Source organism: Sander vitreus, chromosome 9, assembly GCF_031162955.1.
Source record: "Sander vitreus isolate 19-12246 chromosome 9, sanVit1, whole genome shotgun sequence".
NCBI lineage: Eukaryota > Metazoa > Chordata > Actinopteri > Perciformes > Percidae > Sander > Sander vitreus.
Genome location: NC_135863.1, coordinates 11,021,237 through 11,036,627, shown reverse-complemented (window position 1 = coordinate 11,036,627; position 15,391 = coordinate 11,021,237). Strand labels below are relative to the sequence as shown.

Here is a 15,391-nt window from a genome sequence, read left to right as displayed (position 1 = left end):
CTGTGGTCAGGACCTATGATTTTAATCTTGATGTGGTGAGAGATAACTCTGACTTTCATATGTACTGTAAAACAACAGTGTGGCGTTCTCCTCAGGCAGGCTACAACCAAACAATACAGGTACCAAGTACAATACCTTTTTCTGCAGAGAAATTAAAGTGCAGTGTGGTGGAAAATGCTGAAAGTCCATTATCACTTCTGCCAAATGAACATGACATGTTCTAGTTTGAACAAGGTAGATCAAAACACCACAGAAGGTGGTAATGAGTAATCTAGCGCTTCACCTTGCATGAGCTACCTTTTTTTTAAGGTCATTGGGTTTTTTTGTGACCACTTCCTGTCATATATTCAACCCCTTGACAAACTCACAGTTGTGCTGCTCAGCTATCACACACAATGGTCCTTTGTTTTTTGCAGTCTTAGGTTTCATTTTACAATGACCAACAATGGGCCAGACTCTTTACAGAAAAGCTGATATTTTATTTGCACATTGCTGTTGTGCAAAATCTATACTATTTTATTGCGTTTCATGAAGTTTGATCTAGATGTAGCTGCTGACAAGACCAAGAGTCCACAGCTCTCTGAGTCTGTAATGTTTATCGTAAAATTGTAAATTGTTAAAAGTTGAGGTCCAAAATGAGTTTTTGATCTTTGCAGTCATGGTCAAAGACTGGTGTTATAATAAAATAAAAAAGTTAAACAATCTGTACTCTTCAGAACATTAATATAGCAGTTAACAAATATTTGCGCGAGTGAATATTGGTGGATCTGGCTGTGAAAAAAACGTAAGTATTTCACATATAGGGAAACGGTCTGTGAGAGGCGTGTGGAGGCAATTCCAGTCCGCCGTTGTTGATTTTTTCAGTATCGAGTATAGCACCTTTAAAGATAAATAATTTACAAATAATGGCAAATTAATTAGAAATTAGAAAGTCCAGTCCTTTTTTTTATTATTAGATTTAGTGTTTCAGTTTAGGAGTGTTTGCTTGTTAACATTTGCTAACATGCAAAGCGGCGCTACACACAAAGTGCATCTGAGCTGATGGTAGTTTTGGAGGTGTTTGAATCAAACTATTGGACATATAGACAGTTTGAGCTCATGATAGCACTAGATGAAAAGAGACAGTTCCCTCTCAATCAAAAATGTTTACCTGCTGGTGGCGCTATACAATAAATAATAACAATAATTATAACTTTACTTATAGAGTACTTTTAAAAACAGAGTTACAAAGTGATATAGGATAAAATATTTATGTAAGTGTACATACACACATACATACAAATGCATGTCAGGGGATCACCAAATTCGTTAAGATTTATCTTCTGGGGACCATGAATGTCTGTACAAAATGTGCCAATTCATCTAGTAGATATTAAAATATTTCACAGGATAAGTGAAAACTTGACCTGCTGGCAGCACAAAAGGAAAAGTCAGAGCATCACTAAAGTCATTAGGATTCATCCTTTGGGGATCATGAATGTCTGGATGAGATTTCATGTCAATCCATCAAATACACCTACAAATGGTAAAAACTGTAAAAGTCTGAACCAGCATTTGTTGCACAGTTAGAACAAGGTTTATTGATAACATGCGTTGACAAAGCCTGTGAGTAATAAACCCTCTTGCTTTCATATACTGGCGTCACCAGCCAAAATCACCATGCATGCACATTAAACAAATATTTTCATCATAAGTAAATAAATCTGCATCCTTTTTCAGTTAACATTACAAAAAGACATATACGTTGAAAAAGATGGAACTGTTAGGACCAGAAAAGTTATCGTCCAGTCTTTAGTATAAGTCAACAAATATGTCGACCTTTAATGTGTTTGTGCAATTTTGTGCTATGAGGCAGTAAAAGCAGTTAAATCCATTTTGAGGCCAGTCCAATCTCGTAACCCATCGGTTATCGGTCTGATATAATATAGCCACTGGGGGCAACGGACCATTTTTCTGGGGTTCTGGTGTAGCCAGTGGATATCCAGATAACAGATTATCCGGGCCAAGACTTCCTTTTCCGTGCGCCGGGTCCGATTAGCACCTTGAGACGTGAGAATGGAGTTGAAGTTGAGAGACAACGTCTCTATAAACAGACATCTGCTAAATCGTGGTCACACAATAGCTGATGGGTTCCCAGATTGCATTTTGGCCAATGCGTTCTACCTCTTTTGCTCGCCACTGTTTACCTGCATGCAACAAAAGCCTGCTTAAACATGATTGGTCAATACTACTTGGACTACAAATGGAAAACAGAAACGGTTCCGATACCAAAATCTTGTCCCGTTGCCAAGAGAGATGGAGATCAAGGCGAGCCCGTCTTTACATCAAAGACCAAACCATTCCTATATATCAGCATAGCGATCTCGTTGTCCACTTGTTCGAGATCCGTCATTTCTCCTTCTCTGGAGCTCCTCAGTGCCTCATCTGTAGAGCCGGGATCCAAAGACTGATCACTGGATCCTCCTGACATCCTTGAATCACCCCTCTTGTTCTCCACGTCCTCGACAGTGCCGTTATCCCACTCTCCTGTGAGGACATCGGTCTCCTCTGCGTCCTCAGGGATAGACTTGCCCTCTGGATGTAGCTGGTGCAGCGTCAGCTCATGCACCTCCTCCTTTCTCTCCAGTAACTCCTGTTGTAGGTCACATTAGCAGAAGACACTTCAAGATTTAAAACTTTATTGTCGTATGCACAGAGAACAAACAGCATTGTACTATTACATTATTCTTTGATTGCCATATATTGTGTAAAAAGTACTCAAACTAAATTAAACAAAAACAGAACAGGAGGACAATAACTACAAAAGTGACATGGTTTTAGCAGTACAATGGGTGGAGTTATTACCATCACAAGAACAGTTGACACACTGATTTACTGTACACTCTAACCCTAACCCTTTACTGCAATGAGGAAATGATCAAAGTTCTGCTTTCCGGTCAATTAACAATTTGTGGTTCTCTCACATTGTCTTTCGACAGATTCATTTGGGACTTTCCTCCATTTTATTTACTGCCCTGGAAAGTAACTCTTAAGTACTACTCTTTCTAATTACTTCATCCTCCACACACCCAACACACACACATTAGCACATAAACTCATTTGCTACCTCATTGTCACAGTGTGTAAGGTCAGGATGTTGGCTCTGTCTTTTGCTGTCCTTCATTTCTAATAGTTATTTGCTGTTAAATGTAAAATAATTTAAACATAAAGAAACCATTGCTATATTAACTACAAGATATTTGCACAATTACCTCAAATAAACAAGATTGCATTTTACAACTTTTAGCCACCAGGTTGCTGATTGTAGACCTCTATTGTTTGTTTGCTGTAATCATACACAGGTGTTTGCATGATTTGTTCGACATGACGAAATACTTTCCCCTTGATGGCACGTTTCAGTAACTTAGTCACAAAATACGTTTTACTAAATAGTTTTATTCCCGCCGCAATTGGAATCTTAAATCTGAGATTGTAGTTTTGTATTTTTAAATTCCACTTAATGTTTTTAATGTTTAATGTTGTGTATGATGTTTTATGCTTTCACTTTTCTTAACTGATAAACTGTGGTTGAGTCAAAGAAAAATTCCCACCACTGTGGACAATAAAGTTGTACTCTGTTGTACTGTATATCAGTGCAAGTCATTAGCAAAAAGGTAAAAACTTTCCCCCTAGGCACTTGTGACTCTACAGTGAACTTCTACATGACTAAAGGTTCAGCTGTCTGGGTTTCAGAAAAAAAACAACTAAAAACAACTAAAAAAACATGCTTAACATCTGCAAGTCCCTGATAAAGCACAGTCTTACCTGACTCTCTGGTTGATAAGGGATGAAATCTGGAATAACAGGTGTCGGCACAGGAGGGAGGATCTTGCTTTTGATTCTAAGTGTTAGAACAGAGTTAAACTGCATAAAAGCAGCACATAGACTGCACTTATGTTCACAAGCTTAAACCATAAGAGTAATGAATGTACTATGATCACAAAACATTTCTACATAGTGGCTTTATAGAAGGTCAGAACATGTTACATTCACCACAGCAGTAGTCTTACTGTGAGTCAGCTTTCAGTCCTCATGCATACTTTATTAGGTTTATTATTCATTTGTATCTCAAACTGTAGAATATTTACAGGTGGGGTTGCACCTACCTCTTAAAGATACAGGTGCACATTGTTGTCATCAAAAAGAACAGAAACAGCAAGCCAAGACTCCACCACACTAATTTTGAGGAAAAAAGGAAAAATTAGTTTGCACCAACATGTTGAAAAACTGACATTGATTTTGACATTGACATTGACTTGTCTCCATCTTTCAGAAACAACAATTACAAAGCTGTTTTAGAATACCATTCACAGGCTTCTCAGGCAGCGTGTTGATCGTCACTGTGGCTTCAGGTCCTTTCCCCACTCGTGTCACTCCAACCAGGCTGATGTTGTATTTCACACCCGGTGCCAAGTTTTCCAGACGGTATTTCATCAGTGAAGCTGATATGTTAACGCACTCTGATGAAATTAGATGTGGAAAAACTTTCAGAAAGTCACACACCGCTGTCATCACAGTCAAACATATGTGTATTTGTTATTGGTGGTTAATTTTCTCACATACTGTAAGTGGAAGTTAGTTCAAAAGTATCAAAAGTTGGTGAGATATTGTACATTTGCAATAAAATAAATGATCATACATTAAAGTAAATTTGTTCTCTTTCATTCAGCTCTACAAAGCTTGAGTGCGTAAAAAAAAGGACTTGCACCTTTCAACACATTATGTGAGCTGATTTTCACGCTGCAGAGGCCGTAGTGCGTGAGGAAACCTTGCTGGTCTACAAGAGGAATCGCTTTCCAAGACAAGTTAACAGAAGTGTGTGTTTCACTAAAAGAAATGAAGTCCTGAGGTTCTCTGAGTGGAACTGGAGAGAAAAAGAAAAATGTAGGTTTAAAACAACTTTATTTTCTTCTTCTTTACTATATGGAGGCACACTTAGCTGTGCTCTATGACCTCGATGCACCGACCTGCACTGGATCAGCACCATAACTCATAAATACCCTGGAAACTGTTTCACAGTCATGTAAAGTACATAAAAGGATGGTCCCAATCAGGTCCACACAATGGAATGAGAAGTACAGATTTTAAATTGGAAATGGCAGTAGCAAGCTTATTATTGGCCAACACCTGATGAAAAGAACAGTGGAAATAGTGCATCTCAGACCTACAGTATAACAACCCGGTCTCACGCCAGTTCGTGAAATGGTCACGTTATTTTGATTTATTGATTTGTGTACAGGTCACGATTTTCTCATTTATTTCGTGTACAGGTCATGATATTTGAACGTGACCATTTCACGAACTGCCATGACACTGGGCTGCTCTGGGGGACGTAACAACGGGGAAATGAAACGCCACAACAGGGAACTGGACAACAACACAGGACTTTCATCCCGGAGACTGGGGATCGCGTCCCGTGTGTTCGGTTCCTTTGGTTCCTAACCACAACTCTCCCGTTGTTGTCGGCATCACCTGCGTGTGACGGTTCCTTTCCCTGTTATTATTTTCCTAACCAAAACCGTCCCGTTGTTGTGGCCGGCATGTGGCGTTTCATTTCCCTGTTGTTGCATGCCACAGAGACTGCGGATCGTGTCACTGCGCCCAGGGATGGCGTCCCGCGTGTGGAGGTCCGTTCCGTTGTTGTCACTGGCGTGTGACGTTTCAGTTCCCTGTACGATCCGCAGTCTCTGTGGCATGCAACAACAGGGAAATGAAACGCCACATGCCGGCCACAACAACGGGACGGTTTTGGTTAGGAAAATAATAACAGGGAAAGGAACCGTCACACGCAGGTGATGCCGACAACAACGGGAGAGTTGTGGTTAGGAACCAAAGGAACCGAACACACGGGACGCGATCCCCAGTCTCCGGGATGAAAGTCCTGTGTTGTTTGACCCATCCACCACCCCGACCAACCTCCCTGCGCGGATTTTCGCCTTATCAATACTACTCGCTACCATAATCGTTGATCGTCTGTGATCACGAAATATGCTTCCCATTGAAATACATTACTTTAAAATTTGTGCTCACCACACAAAAATAACGACATTAACGTGTTCAGTACACAAATCGATAGATTCAATAACGTGACCATTTCACAAACTGCCATGAGACTGGGCTGAGTATAAATACATATTTATACTAAATATATAAATCTGTAATTTTTGCTTTACTGCACAGAACAATATACTTTCTGATGGATTGCCATGAAATGCTGTACATATATTGATGGTTCCCAGAGGATGAATCCTTATGACATTGATGAAGGCCTGACTTTTCCTCTAAGTTTTTTTGACATTTGTGTTTTGTTTTGTGAATTGTCTCGACAACAAGCCTACTGGTTGGTTTATCATGACATTTGGATCAGACATTCATGTCTCCCTTGGGATGAACTCTAATAACTTTGGTGATCTCTTAACTTTTCATCTATCAATCATCAAGTCAAAATTAAAATTTGTCAAATACTGTGGTTTAATACCTATAGGGCTAATGACTTTACCATCAACTGTACAATGAGTACCGGTGTATTGGTTTAGTGCTAATCGGCAAATGTTAGCTTGCTAACATGCTAAACTAAGATGGTGAACCTTCCTGCTAAACATTAGCATGTTAGCATTGTCAATGCAGCCTGTTATCATGATGATGTTAGCATTTAATTCAAAGCGCTGCTGTGTCTAAGCACAGCCTCACAGAGCTGCTAGCATGGCTGCAGAATCCACTGTATTCAAATCTAAATTAAAGACACTTACCACCCTCCTTTTCATAAAAGATGCACATTTTAACTGTCTGTGGTTTCCCACCATGACATCTGTGTTCAAAGTAAAGGTAGCGAACGTAGTCCTTTATGTCTGTAACAGAAACAGATTTATAGTTTTCCTTGCACAGAAAATATTTGTAATACAAGTGTGTCACAACATTAGCAGACAAACAGCAGATACCTATTTTATTATCTTCGCCATTGAGGTATAAAAAAGGAAATAGTAAAATGTATGTTTTTGTATCTGTATGTCCTTAAACGTCAATGAAATTTGGTGCTAAATTAGTGCAATCATTTGGTGTAGGCCTACTGATTTGTTGAATCCACCATGTATAAGTTTCCATGTCTTGTTTTTGGTTTTTATCTTCTCCATTGTCTTTAGCCCTGTGTAGCCGAGGTGCTGAAGCTGTGTGGTTAAAAGCGTTTTAACTTCAACTTACTCCTTCTCATGTGCTTCGCTTTTTTCTTCTTCCTTCCCGTTAATGTGATCACATTTTTTGGCATGGAATCCCCATCTTGAAGCTTGTACAACTCAAGGCAAGTTGTCATTTTTAATGTTTCATTCAGTAATGTTTTGTCACAAACTGCAAAAAAGAAAAGGAATTAAATACCAGCCTTTAAGGTCGACTGAAGGATACATAAACATGAGATGTGACACATTCAAGCGCGCGCACACACACACACACACACACACACACACACACACACACACACACACACACACACGTACACACACACGTACACACTTTGGCCTACTTTTTAAATCTGCAGCGAGTTCGGCTGGAACTTGTACGATTGCTCGTGGAGAATACCCTGCTGCGTTTTTGGCGATAACAGAGATATTGACGGCAGAGAACGAAACATAAGTGGTGTGTGTATTTTCAGGTGTGATTATAGGATATCTGTTTTTCTGACAATAACATCCATGAGAAGACTGTGTGTCGGTGAGGCTGTAATTCACTCCACTGGCTGCAGCTGCATGTGGCATCGGCTGGACAGCAAAAGAGACAAAGACAGCAAACTGAACAAGGCAGAAGTTTACACAGGGAATCCGCAAAAATCTGCAAAATGCAAGGTTCATGTACAAGGTTTCATAGCAGCGAGTCAGTGGTGAGATGCAACATTGTCAAATTGTTAAAGTCTCCTAAATTGTGCATGCTGCTTTCAGTGCAATTAAATATTTCTCATCAAATTGTCTGTTTTAAAGTACAACATGGTCATACTTGGTGCATATTTGGCCGTACTTGAAGATAATATAAGATTAGATAAGATTATATATTATTCAAACTTCAAAATTCGATTTTTTTCCCTCTATTTGGCCAAATGCCTGCTCGACAATAACAAAACAAAACAAAAATGAAATGTCAAGGAAACTTGAAGCTGACGTTTTTGTGTAATAAGTACAAAATGTACATTAAATGTTAAGATCCAGTTTCATTCCCACCCAATTCTTTGTAATAATTACTCATAATAGTGTTGCTCAATAATCTCAAAAGCAATTCAGTTGCAGTCAAATTTGAAATGCTTAATGGCATCTTTTTCTCTAATATATAAAACGTTTAGCCAAGTACACTGTGACCATGAGGAATTTACAGTTATACATATAGACTGTAATAAAAATACTCTCCAGGATTTCTAGTTGAAATTGAACGCATTACTATTGTCCTATTTGGGACCAGTTGTATGCAGCACATGGTTTCACAATATGTGAGAAAGTTAGTATGTGCTTGTGAAAAGTAAAACAAAATGAAATGTGGTTAGTCTAATCTGGACCCACAAGTGTGAACGTGTTGGTGTTGTTTTCCCGTCACGCCTACCTTCCACGTTAACGTCACCTTTCGAGTGCCATTTAAAAGTATTGTTGCCATGGTAACTTCAGGTTTTTGTTCAAGCTCTGCAAAAAAAACAACACAAAATATTATTGAGCAGGCTATTTACTGTATGTTGAGTGATTTTAATCCTAGTTTGAGCCAACAAAAAACTGTGTTTAGAGTGAAATACATCTTAAAGCTGTTAACGTGTGCACTGTACCATCTCCAAAAGCAGGAAAGAGGCACCTGTATGCATTTTGAGAAATGTAAAATAATGTAAGGTGTTAGGGTAGGAGTGGTGAGGACTCATATTTCTAAGTATGCTAAATATAGCATATTTGAGTTTGGATTTATGATATACAGTGTGCACAAACCATTTCAGGCCAGTAATCAGACCTGTCACCTCAGTATAGAAAATCAGTTACAGATATCAGTACGGTTGTATAGTATACCGGTAACAGTATACCGGTGCTAAAATGATACTTTTAAAATGGTGCCGGTGCTTATATATATATATAATATATTTATAATGTATATAATATATATCACCAAAAAATTTGGCACTGAAATTTTCGTTCTTATTCAGTCTCGTTACTACCGTTTGCAGTGACATTTGTGAAAACAAATTCAGTAAAAACACTGGATTTGAGGTTTAAAGTGCTAACCAATACATCATGAAATCTATGACTTCACCTGCAGGAACAGTCACATCTGACCAGCCGCTCCACAGTGGGTTTCGGGCATGAGTGGACTGATGTCTGATTTGAACCTTGTAAGCTGAATCCTTCAACAGATTCTCAACAGTGGCATAGTCTGTTCAGATAAATAGAAAAACAGGCATTTCATAAATTTTACATTTAAAAACATCTTGTGATTCTTCCTTTTTTTATTATTATTATGTTTTTCCTATTGACAACCGATCCCATGAAAAGATCAAAGCCCACAATGAAGTAAACCAATTTCCAAAATCTGATATATGTTATTCCTCTATTGTCCAAAAGTTATTAAAAAACGAAAAACACATCAGTGAACCTCAATGGAATGCAGTGTGACATCTTCCTTCTTTACAATCAACCGAGGCGCTGCAGTTTATTTTGAGTTAATCCCACATTCACTGTCCCGCTGCAGTAAATATTCACTTGTGCATTTTAGATTAAATAATCCAGAAAATGCACTATTTTGTTTAGTTTGAGCAACGTTTGTAAAAGACTACAGTGCCCAGCTGTTTTACTGAGCATTTAAATTAAGAAGAAAAAAATTAAACTATGTGTTTGTGATCGACTTACATCTTCAGTAGAACACTGACCGGGTCAGAAGTATTGAGGGATAGACTAACACACTATTGGTTTGGGGCTTTTCATGGGATAGAATAAAACCAGCCCTATCCGTACAGCCACTGAGTAGTCAAAAAGCAAGTTTTAAAACTTGGTCCGCAGTAATGTAAATATGAGAATTGAAATTAGTGGGCTAAAACCAAAACATACAAAACCACTGGTATGACCTTTAGTGTATAAAAACAAAACAATAAAAAACAATGCTGAGAGAACTTTTCTTTCAAAAGACTTGAAAGAAACCCGAATTACAAAGACATAAGAAACTACTCACATTTGAAATTGTAACTAGTGGTATTTGTTATTCTCTGTAACAGCAGAAAAGATAAAATGTTAAATATGTTACTTTATGTAGAACAACAGCTTTAGATACATTCAATTTGGTAACATAATTTGCCTCACTTTTTCCCATGATTCTGAGGGGTCGTCATTTCGTTGGAACTGGATCTCAGCTAAAGCTGGATGCTTCTCTTCAGCACTCCAACCTAAGCTGAGGTTGTTTTTTAACCAGGACATGGAAATATTTCGTGGTGCTGCATACTTAACTGTTGAGGAAATGCAACAATATTTTGTGAATGATGACTTTATTTATAGTAAAATTCTCAGTGAACTTGTTACTTAAAAAGGAGAACAGTGTGTTTTAATCTTGCATGTAATTGGGTGAAATGAGAGGAGCATCCAGTACCTGTGTCCCTGAGTACAACAGACCTATAGGGCGACGTGCAGCTGGAGTTTCCTGTGCGAGCTTCCACCCAAATGTGAACAGGACGATATTGGATAAGCTGCTCCTCATTGACCTGAGACCAGGTCTGCTTAATGTTCCTAATTTTTGTTTTACTGCGGGTGAATATGTAGAGCTTTGAGTACATTGAAAACAGCAGAAACACATATCCCATGTCCTCAGCATTATTCTGAAGGTGTATAATATGAACCCCCTTCCTTCATCCCCTTGTTTTCCCCATTTCTTTCCCTTAAGGTATTTAAGATTGTTACAAACAGCAAGCCCGAGACTGTCCTGCCCCTAAAAACAACCCCATAGGTCGTTTGTACAGGCAGCTTATTACGTTTATTGTGGCAGCGACCTTTAGTGGGAATAGTAATTATGACGGGAGCAAAGGAGGAAGTCAGGTGATGTAGTATAAAGAGGAGTATAAAGTCTGTGTATAAGTTACATACATAATTATGTCACATACGTCGTATGTTACTGAAGTTTTGTAACAAACTTCCTGGTACTGCTTTTATTTATTTGATATATTTTTAACTACACTGTGAGAGGTCATGAAAACTTCATGACTATACCTGTACCTGAATATCATGACAATAAAGATCATTCTGATTCTGAGAGGACTGATGGGGACTGATTTGTTTTCACTGTGTTTAGCAATACACATTCACAAAATATGAAAAAAATTAAAGAAAGAAAGTCATCATAGACATGTTGCTGGTTGAGTAGATGTCACCACTTTTCAAATATTTTAGCTCAAACACAATACTCACTTAAAGTTAAGGTCAAATGTCACATCGCTCTCAGTCGTATTCATGCTCCATTCACACATGTAAACAGACTCATCAGCCTTTCTTCTGAAGCACTCAGGACTGGAAGGAGCCTCACATGCTGATCCTTAGGCGTAAGACATTTCAAAATGATCTAATTTATTAAGTTTACTGAGTCTAGAAATAAACAAAGACATTTTCTTCAGCAACAAATCCAAAGCAGAAATGTGAAAGACTGCAGCTGCAGTTTTCTTAATTCATTTAACCTTTTATACTGTCAATCCACTTCACCTCTCGATGATATTCTTTTCACTTTCTTATTTTATTTCAGCTCTACTGTGAAGCACTTACATACATGATACATTATACAGACAAGGTTAGAGTCTCAGTCTCCTTGTACTGAGCAAAATCAAGCTCAAAACTAAGAAAAAAGGCATCCTATTTATAAAAAAAACAATAATCCAACAATATGTGAAATATCATTCTGAACAAAGGTATCAAGGCTGGCACTTCAATGCGGATGCAATCTATAAGTGAAAACCACATGTTGCTGATAAGCTAACCAACATTTTGTGGCTGATGTTTAACTTTTTAAGCAATTGTCCCTTTCATATGTTTGTTTATTCATGTTTATTATTATTCTGTACTGTGTTTTGATGTGATCAGATAGAGGTTAACAATAAAAACTACCATGATGTTACTTAAGTGAAGTAAGAAAAGAAAAGACAAAGGGTATTTATTTACCTTTGCTGACTGCTGTAAGGAAAATAAACACAACCGCGTATTTATGTAGTGAATGCCAGCCTTTCAGTGTTTCCATGAGGTATTGTAGAAAGTCTCGAAGGCCCATTTTTCAGTGTGTGAGTCCATGTATTCAACCTGGCTTCACGTAACTCAGTTGTCTTTCTCAGAAATGTCAGACAAGTTTCACGTCCCTCAAGTTATATGAACTGCAGCAAAAACCACAAGTGTCAGGGGTGGGGGGAGGTTTGTGTTCGACAAACTGGCAGACAGATACAACAGTCATTCCGAAAGTGATAACTATTTCAAGTCATTTTGTTGATTTTTTTCTTTTTTTTTAAGTTCAACTGTTTTTGTTCAAAGTCAAATTGAAGTAGACTCTGGAAACTACAGCAACAGAGTTCAGACACAATATATCTGTTTGGTGTTTCTATGTCCGCCACTAAGTGAGCTGCATCTGATCATCAAACCATCATGATGTGAGAGAGGAGTTTGTCCAAGTCCAAGAAGTTTGGAGCAGCACATGAATAAGTATAATTTACAGCGGACCCAAAGTACTTAAATTTCAGTACATTCAGTAATGTCTGAAAGCCGTAAATAACTGCAGAGCTGAATGTTGATTCTTGGTGGATTTTTCAGGACAGTAGTCTGGATCAACGGAAATACATTTGCAGGATAAAGCCTGACATCCAGTGCGTGGCTATCACACCGGATGTCAGACTTTGTCCCTCACCTTCCACTCTCTGTGTATTGCTGTTCTCAAAATCCTTGCGCTTCGAGAAACAACAACAAACTTTGAGCTAGCAAGCCACACGCTGAAAATGGTTTTGAAGAAATTTTGGATCGTGCAACAAGACAGGCCTGCTTGGTTCTTTATGTGAATGATTGTAAAGATTTACATAGAATATGTTTACGGCATATACTAACTAACTGGGACATTTTGGGACCGATTGGTGGGGATTGCTATGGACGAAGTACACACAATGATACACTGGTAAGAGCAAATTACAGTTAAACATGTATCCAGCTAATTTATATAATTCCCGTTACTGTATTGTGTAAACAGTTAACATAATTTAATAGGGAAGATAGAAGCAGAGAGCAGCAGCATTAAAGCAACATGATGTACCTATTTAACCTTAAAATAACAGCTTCAAAATGATTTCTATGCTACAGTGACCTGTAATATGGAGAATGGTGCCTCTGCCATTTCCACTCTGTGCCCTGATCGCCTGTTTTCGCACTACAGTCTGTAACTTTGGTGAGTGGGTACGATCTCCTGGAGGAAGTGCGTAATGCTTCACATCACTACCAATTTTGGTGTAACTGGATCATATTTTATTGAGAAAATGTTTTTCCTCTGATGTCCTCCGGTTGCTCTGCCTCAAAATGTTATCGTTTACGAAGTTTCCTGATGGACAGAAAACTAATTAGCCTACTTGTTGCTTAGTGATTAGTGCTAACCGCTAACTGCTGCTAACTGTAGCTGCCGTCAGCTAACGTTAGTTAGCTTAGTAGGTTGTGCTGCCAGGACTGGGAGTGTAGAGCACCGGGGGAGTCTTGATGTTTACACAGCTAGTGGCTCTGGTCCTGGAAAGACAATACAGATTCAGATATGTTTGTGTCCTGTGTAGTCTGGATCAACAGAAGTACATTTCCATGATAATTGCTTGACGGATGCACCTCACCTTCAGCTATCCTTGCCGTTCTCAAACCTGTTTGCTTTGGGAAAAAACAACAAACTTCGAGCTAGCAAGCTACACCCTGAAAATGGCAAGTTTTGAAGAAAAATTTGGATTGTGCAATAAGCCAGGCCTGCGTGGTTCTTTCGGGGAATGATTGTTAAGATTTACAAAAAATATGTTTACGGCATTTACTATCTAACTGGGACGTTTTGGGACCGATTGGTAGGGATTGCCATGGACGAAGTAGGCTACACACGATGATACACTGGTAAGAGCAAATTGTGTTTAACCATGTATCCAGTTAATTTATATAACTCATGTTACTGTGAGCAGTTAACTTAATTTAATATTGTATTGGCGCTTTCTTTTGCGAGGTGCAAACATTCCAACAAAACAAGTTCCTTCCCGAGACTATTTTGTGGAGCCACAGTCACTGCGTCTGGAGCTTAGAACCGTCCAAGATGATTGTGGAGATAGGTCTGGTAATGCGAGATTAGCAGGACAGTGACGTTTAAATGAATAAAACTGGTGTCATTTAATGCAATGTTGATATCAAAAATATATCTTGATGGTGTTGCACCAGTGACCTCTATACACAGACAGGATAAAGGAGGAGAAGGTTAGGACAGCACATATAGTTCAGGTTTCCATGCTGAAATAGATTTTAGACATACTTGCCCTCATTTATCAACCCAACATAGAAACCAGCGCAGATATGAGCGCAAAAATCATCTTACGACAGGCTACACATGTGATTCATGAAACGTTCATATGACACCAATCAGAGCGTAAGAATGGTCGTACATTGATAAATGCAGCGGCTGGAAACGATCGTAATTTAAATATCACGCCCCAATATTTTCTCGGTTTTGAGGCGTTGCCCCTACAATTTACAACATGGCGAGACATAATCATGCTGAGAAGCGGCACTTTTCAGAGGTGGAGATTGAAACCCTGATATCTCAGTTCATTTGCACCAACGTGTGTACTATTTGGCAGCCTGAAAACTGGTATTAAAGGCTGTAGAAAGAATGCGGAATGGAAAGAGATCACTAATGCGGTCAACAGTGTTGCTGTAGTAAATCTGACTCCAGCTGAAGTTTATTTAATTTATACATCCTTGACATTTGTATGCTATAGTCCTAATAGTAATATACAGGCTTATATTGAAATCTCTTAGGCCTACATGGTGTACCTATATTTAAATAAACACACAGTAGCGGAGTTTATGCGGTGTCTTTTATTTTCCTCGTGTTTTTTTCATGAGTCAGAATCAGGCAACAGCTGAGAGGGAAAGCGCGTGACATAAATTGTTTACTTGTGGCCATTAACGACACTTTAAAAGAGAAACGAAAACCTGAAGAATAATTAAAAATGTGCATCGTCATGTTTCCTGTATGGAATATCATTGCCAAACACAACACTATACCTTTTAAAAGTGAGGAATACTATCCTGTCTCCTTGGTATAGCCCCCAGTTGGGGCTGTGCTGGACACTGCTCTCTCGACATCGGGTCATCTGGCTCCATCACTA

The 15,391-nt window shown here is 38.6% G+C and overlaps 1 protein-coding gene across 2 annotated transcripts; it reads right to left on the bottom strand.

The window, feature by feature from the left end:
- Positions 1 to 1,234: 1,234 nt before the first annotated feature.
- il12rb1 (interleukin 12 receptor subunit beta 1) lies at positions 1,235 to 12,364 on the bottom strand. 2 transcript variants are annotated; one of them, XM_078258735.1, is made up of 15 exons: positions 12,177 to 12,364; positions 11,436 to 11,559; positions 10,624 to 10,775; positions 10,341 to 10,483; positions 10,213 to 10,246; positions 9,301 to 9,420; positions 8,614 to 8,690; positions 7,553 to 7,787; positions 7,237 to 7,380; positions 6,789 to 6,887; positions 4,748 to 4,903; positions 4,344 to 4,499; positions 4,146 to 4,215; positions 3,805 to 3,880; positions 1,235 to 2,632 (listed from the first exon to the last, which is right to left on the bottom strand). In XM_078258735.1, the coding sequence occupies exons 1-15, from the start codon at positions 12,280 to 12,282 to the stop codon at positions 2,303 to 2,305; spliced, it is 2,022 nt and encodes a 673-aa protein (XP_078114861.1). In that variant the 5' UTR covers positions 12,283 to 12,364; the 3' UTR covers positions 1,235 to 2,302. The 2 variants fall into 2 exon arrangements, with proteins under 2 accessions (XP_078114861.1, XP_078114862.1); XM_078258736.1 differs by lacking the exons at positions 10,213 to 10,246; positions 10,624 to 10,775; positions 11,436 to 11,559; positions 12,177 to 12,364 and having other exon boundaries at positions 10,341 to 10,432.
- Positions 12,365 to 15,391: the final 3,027 nt, after the last annotated feature.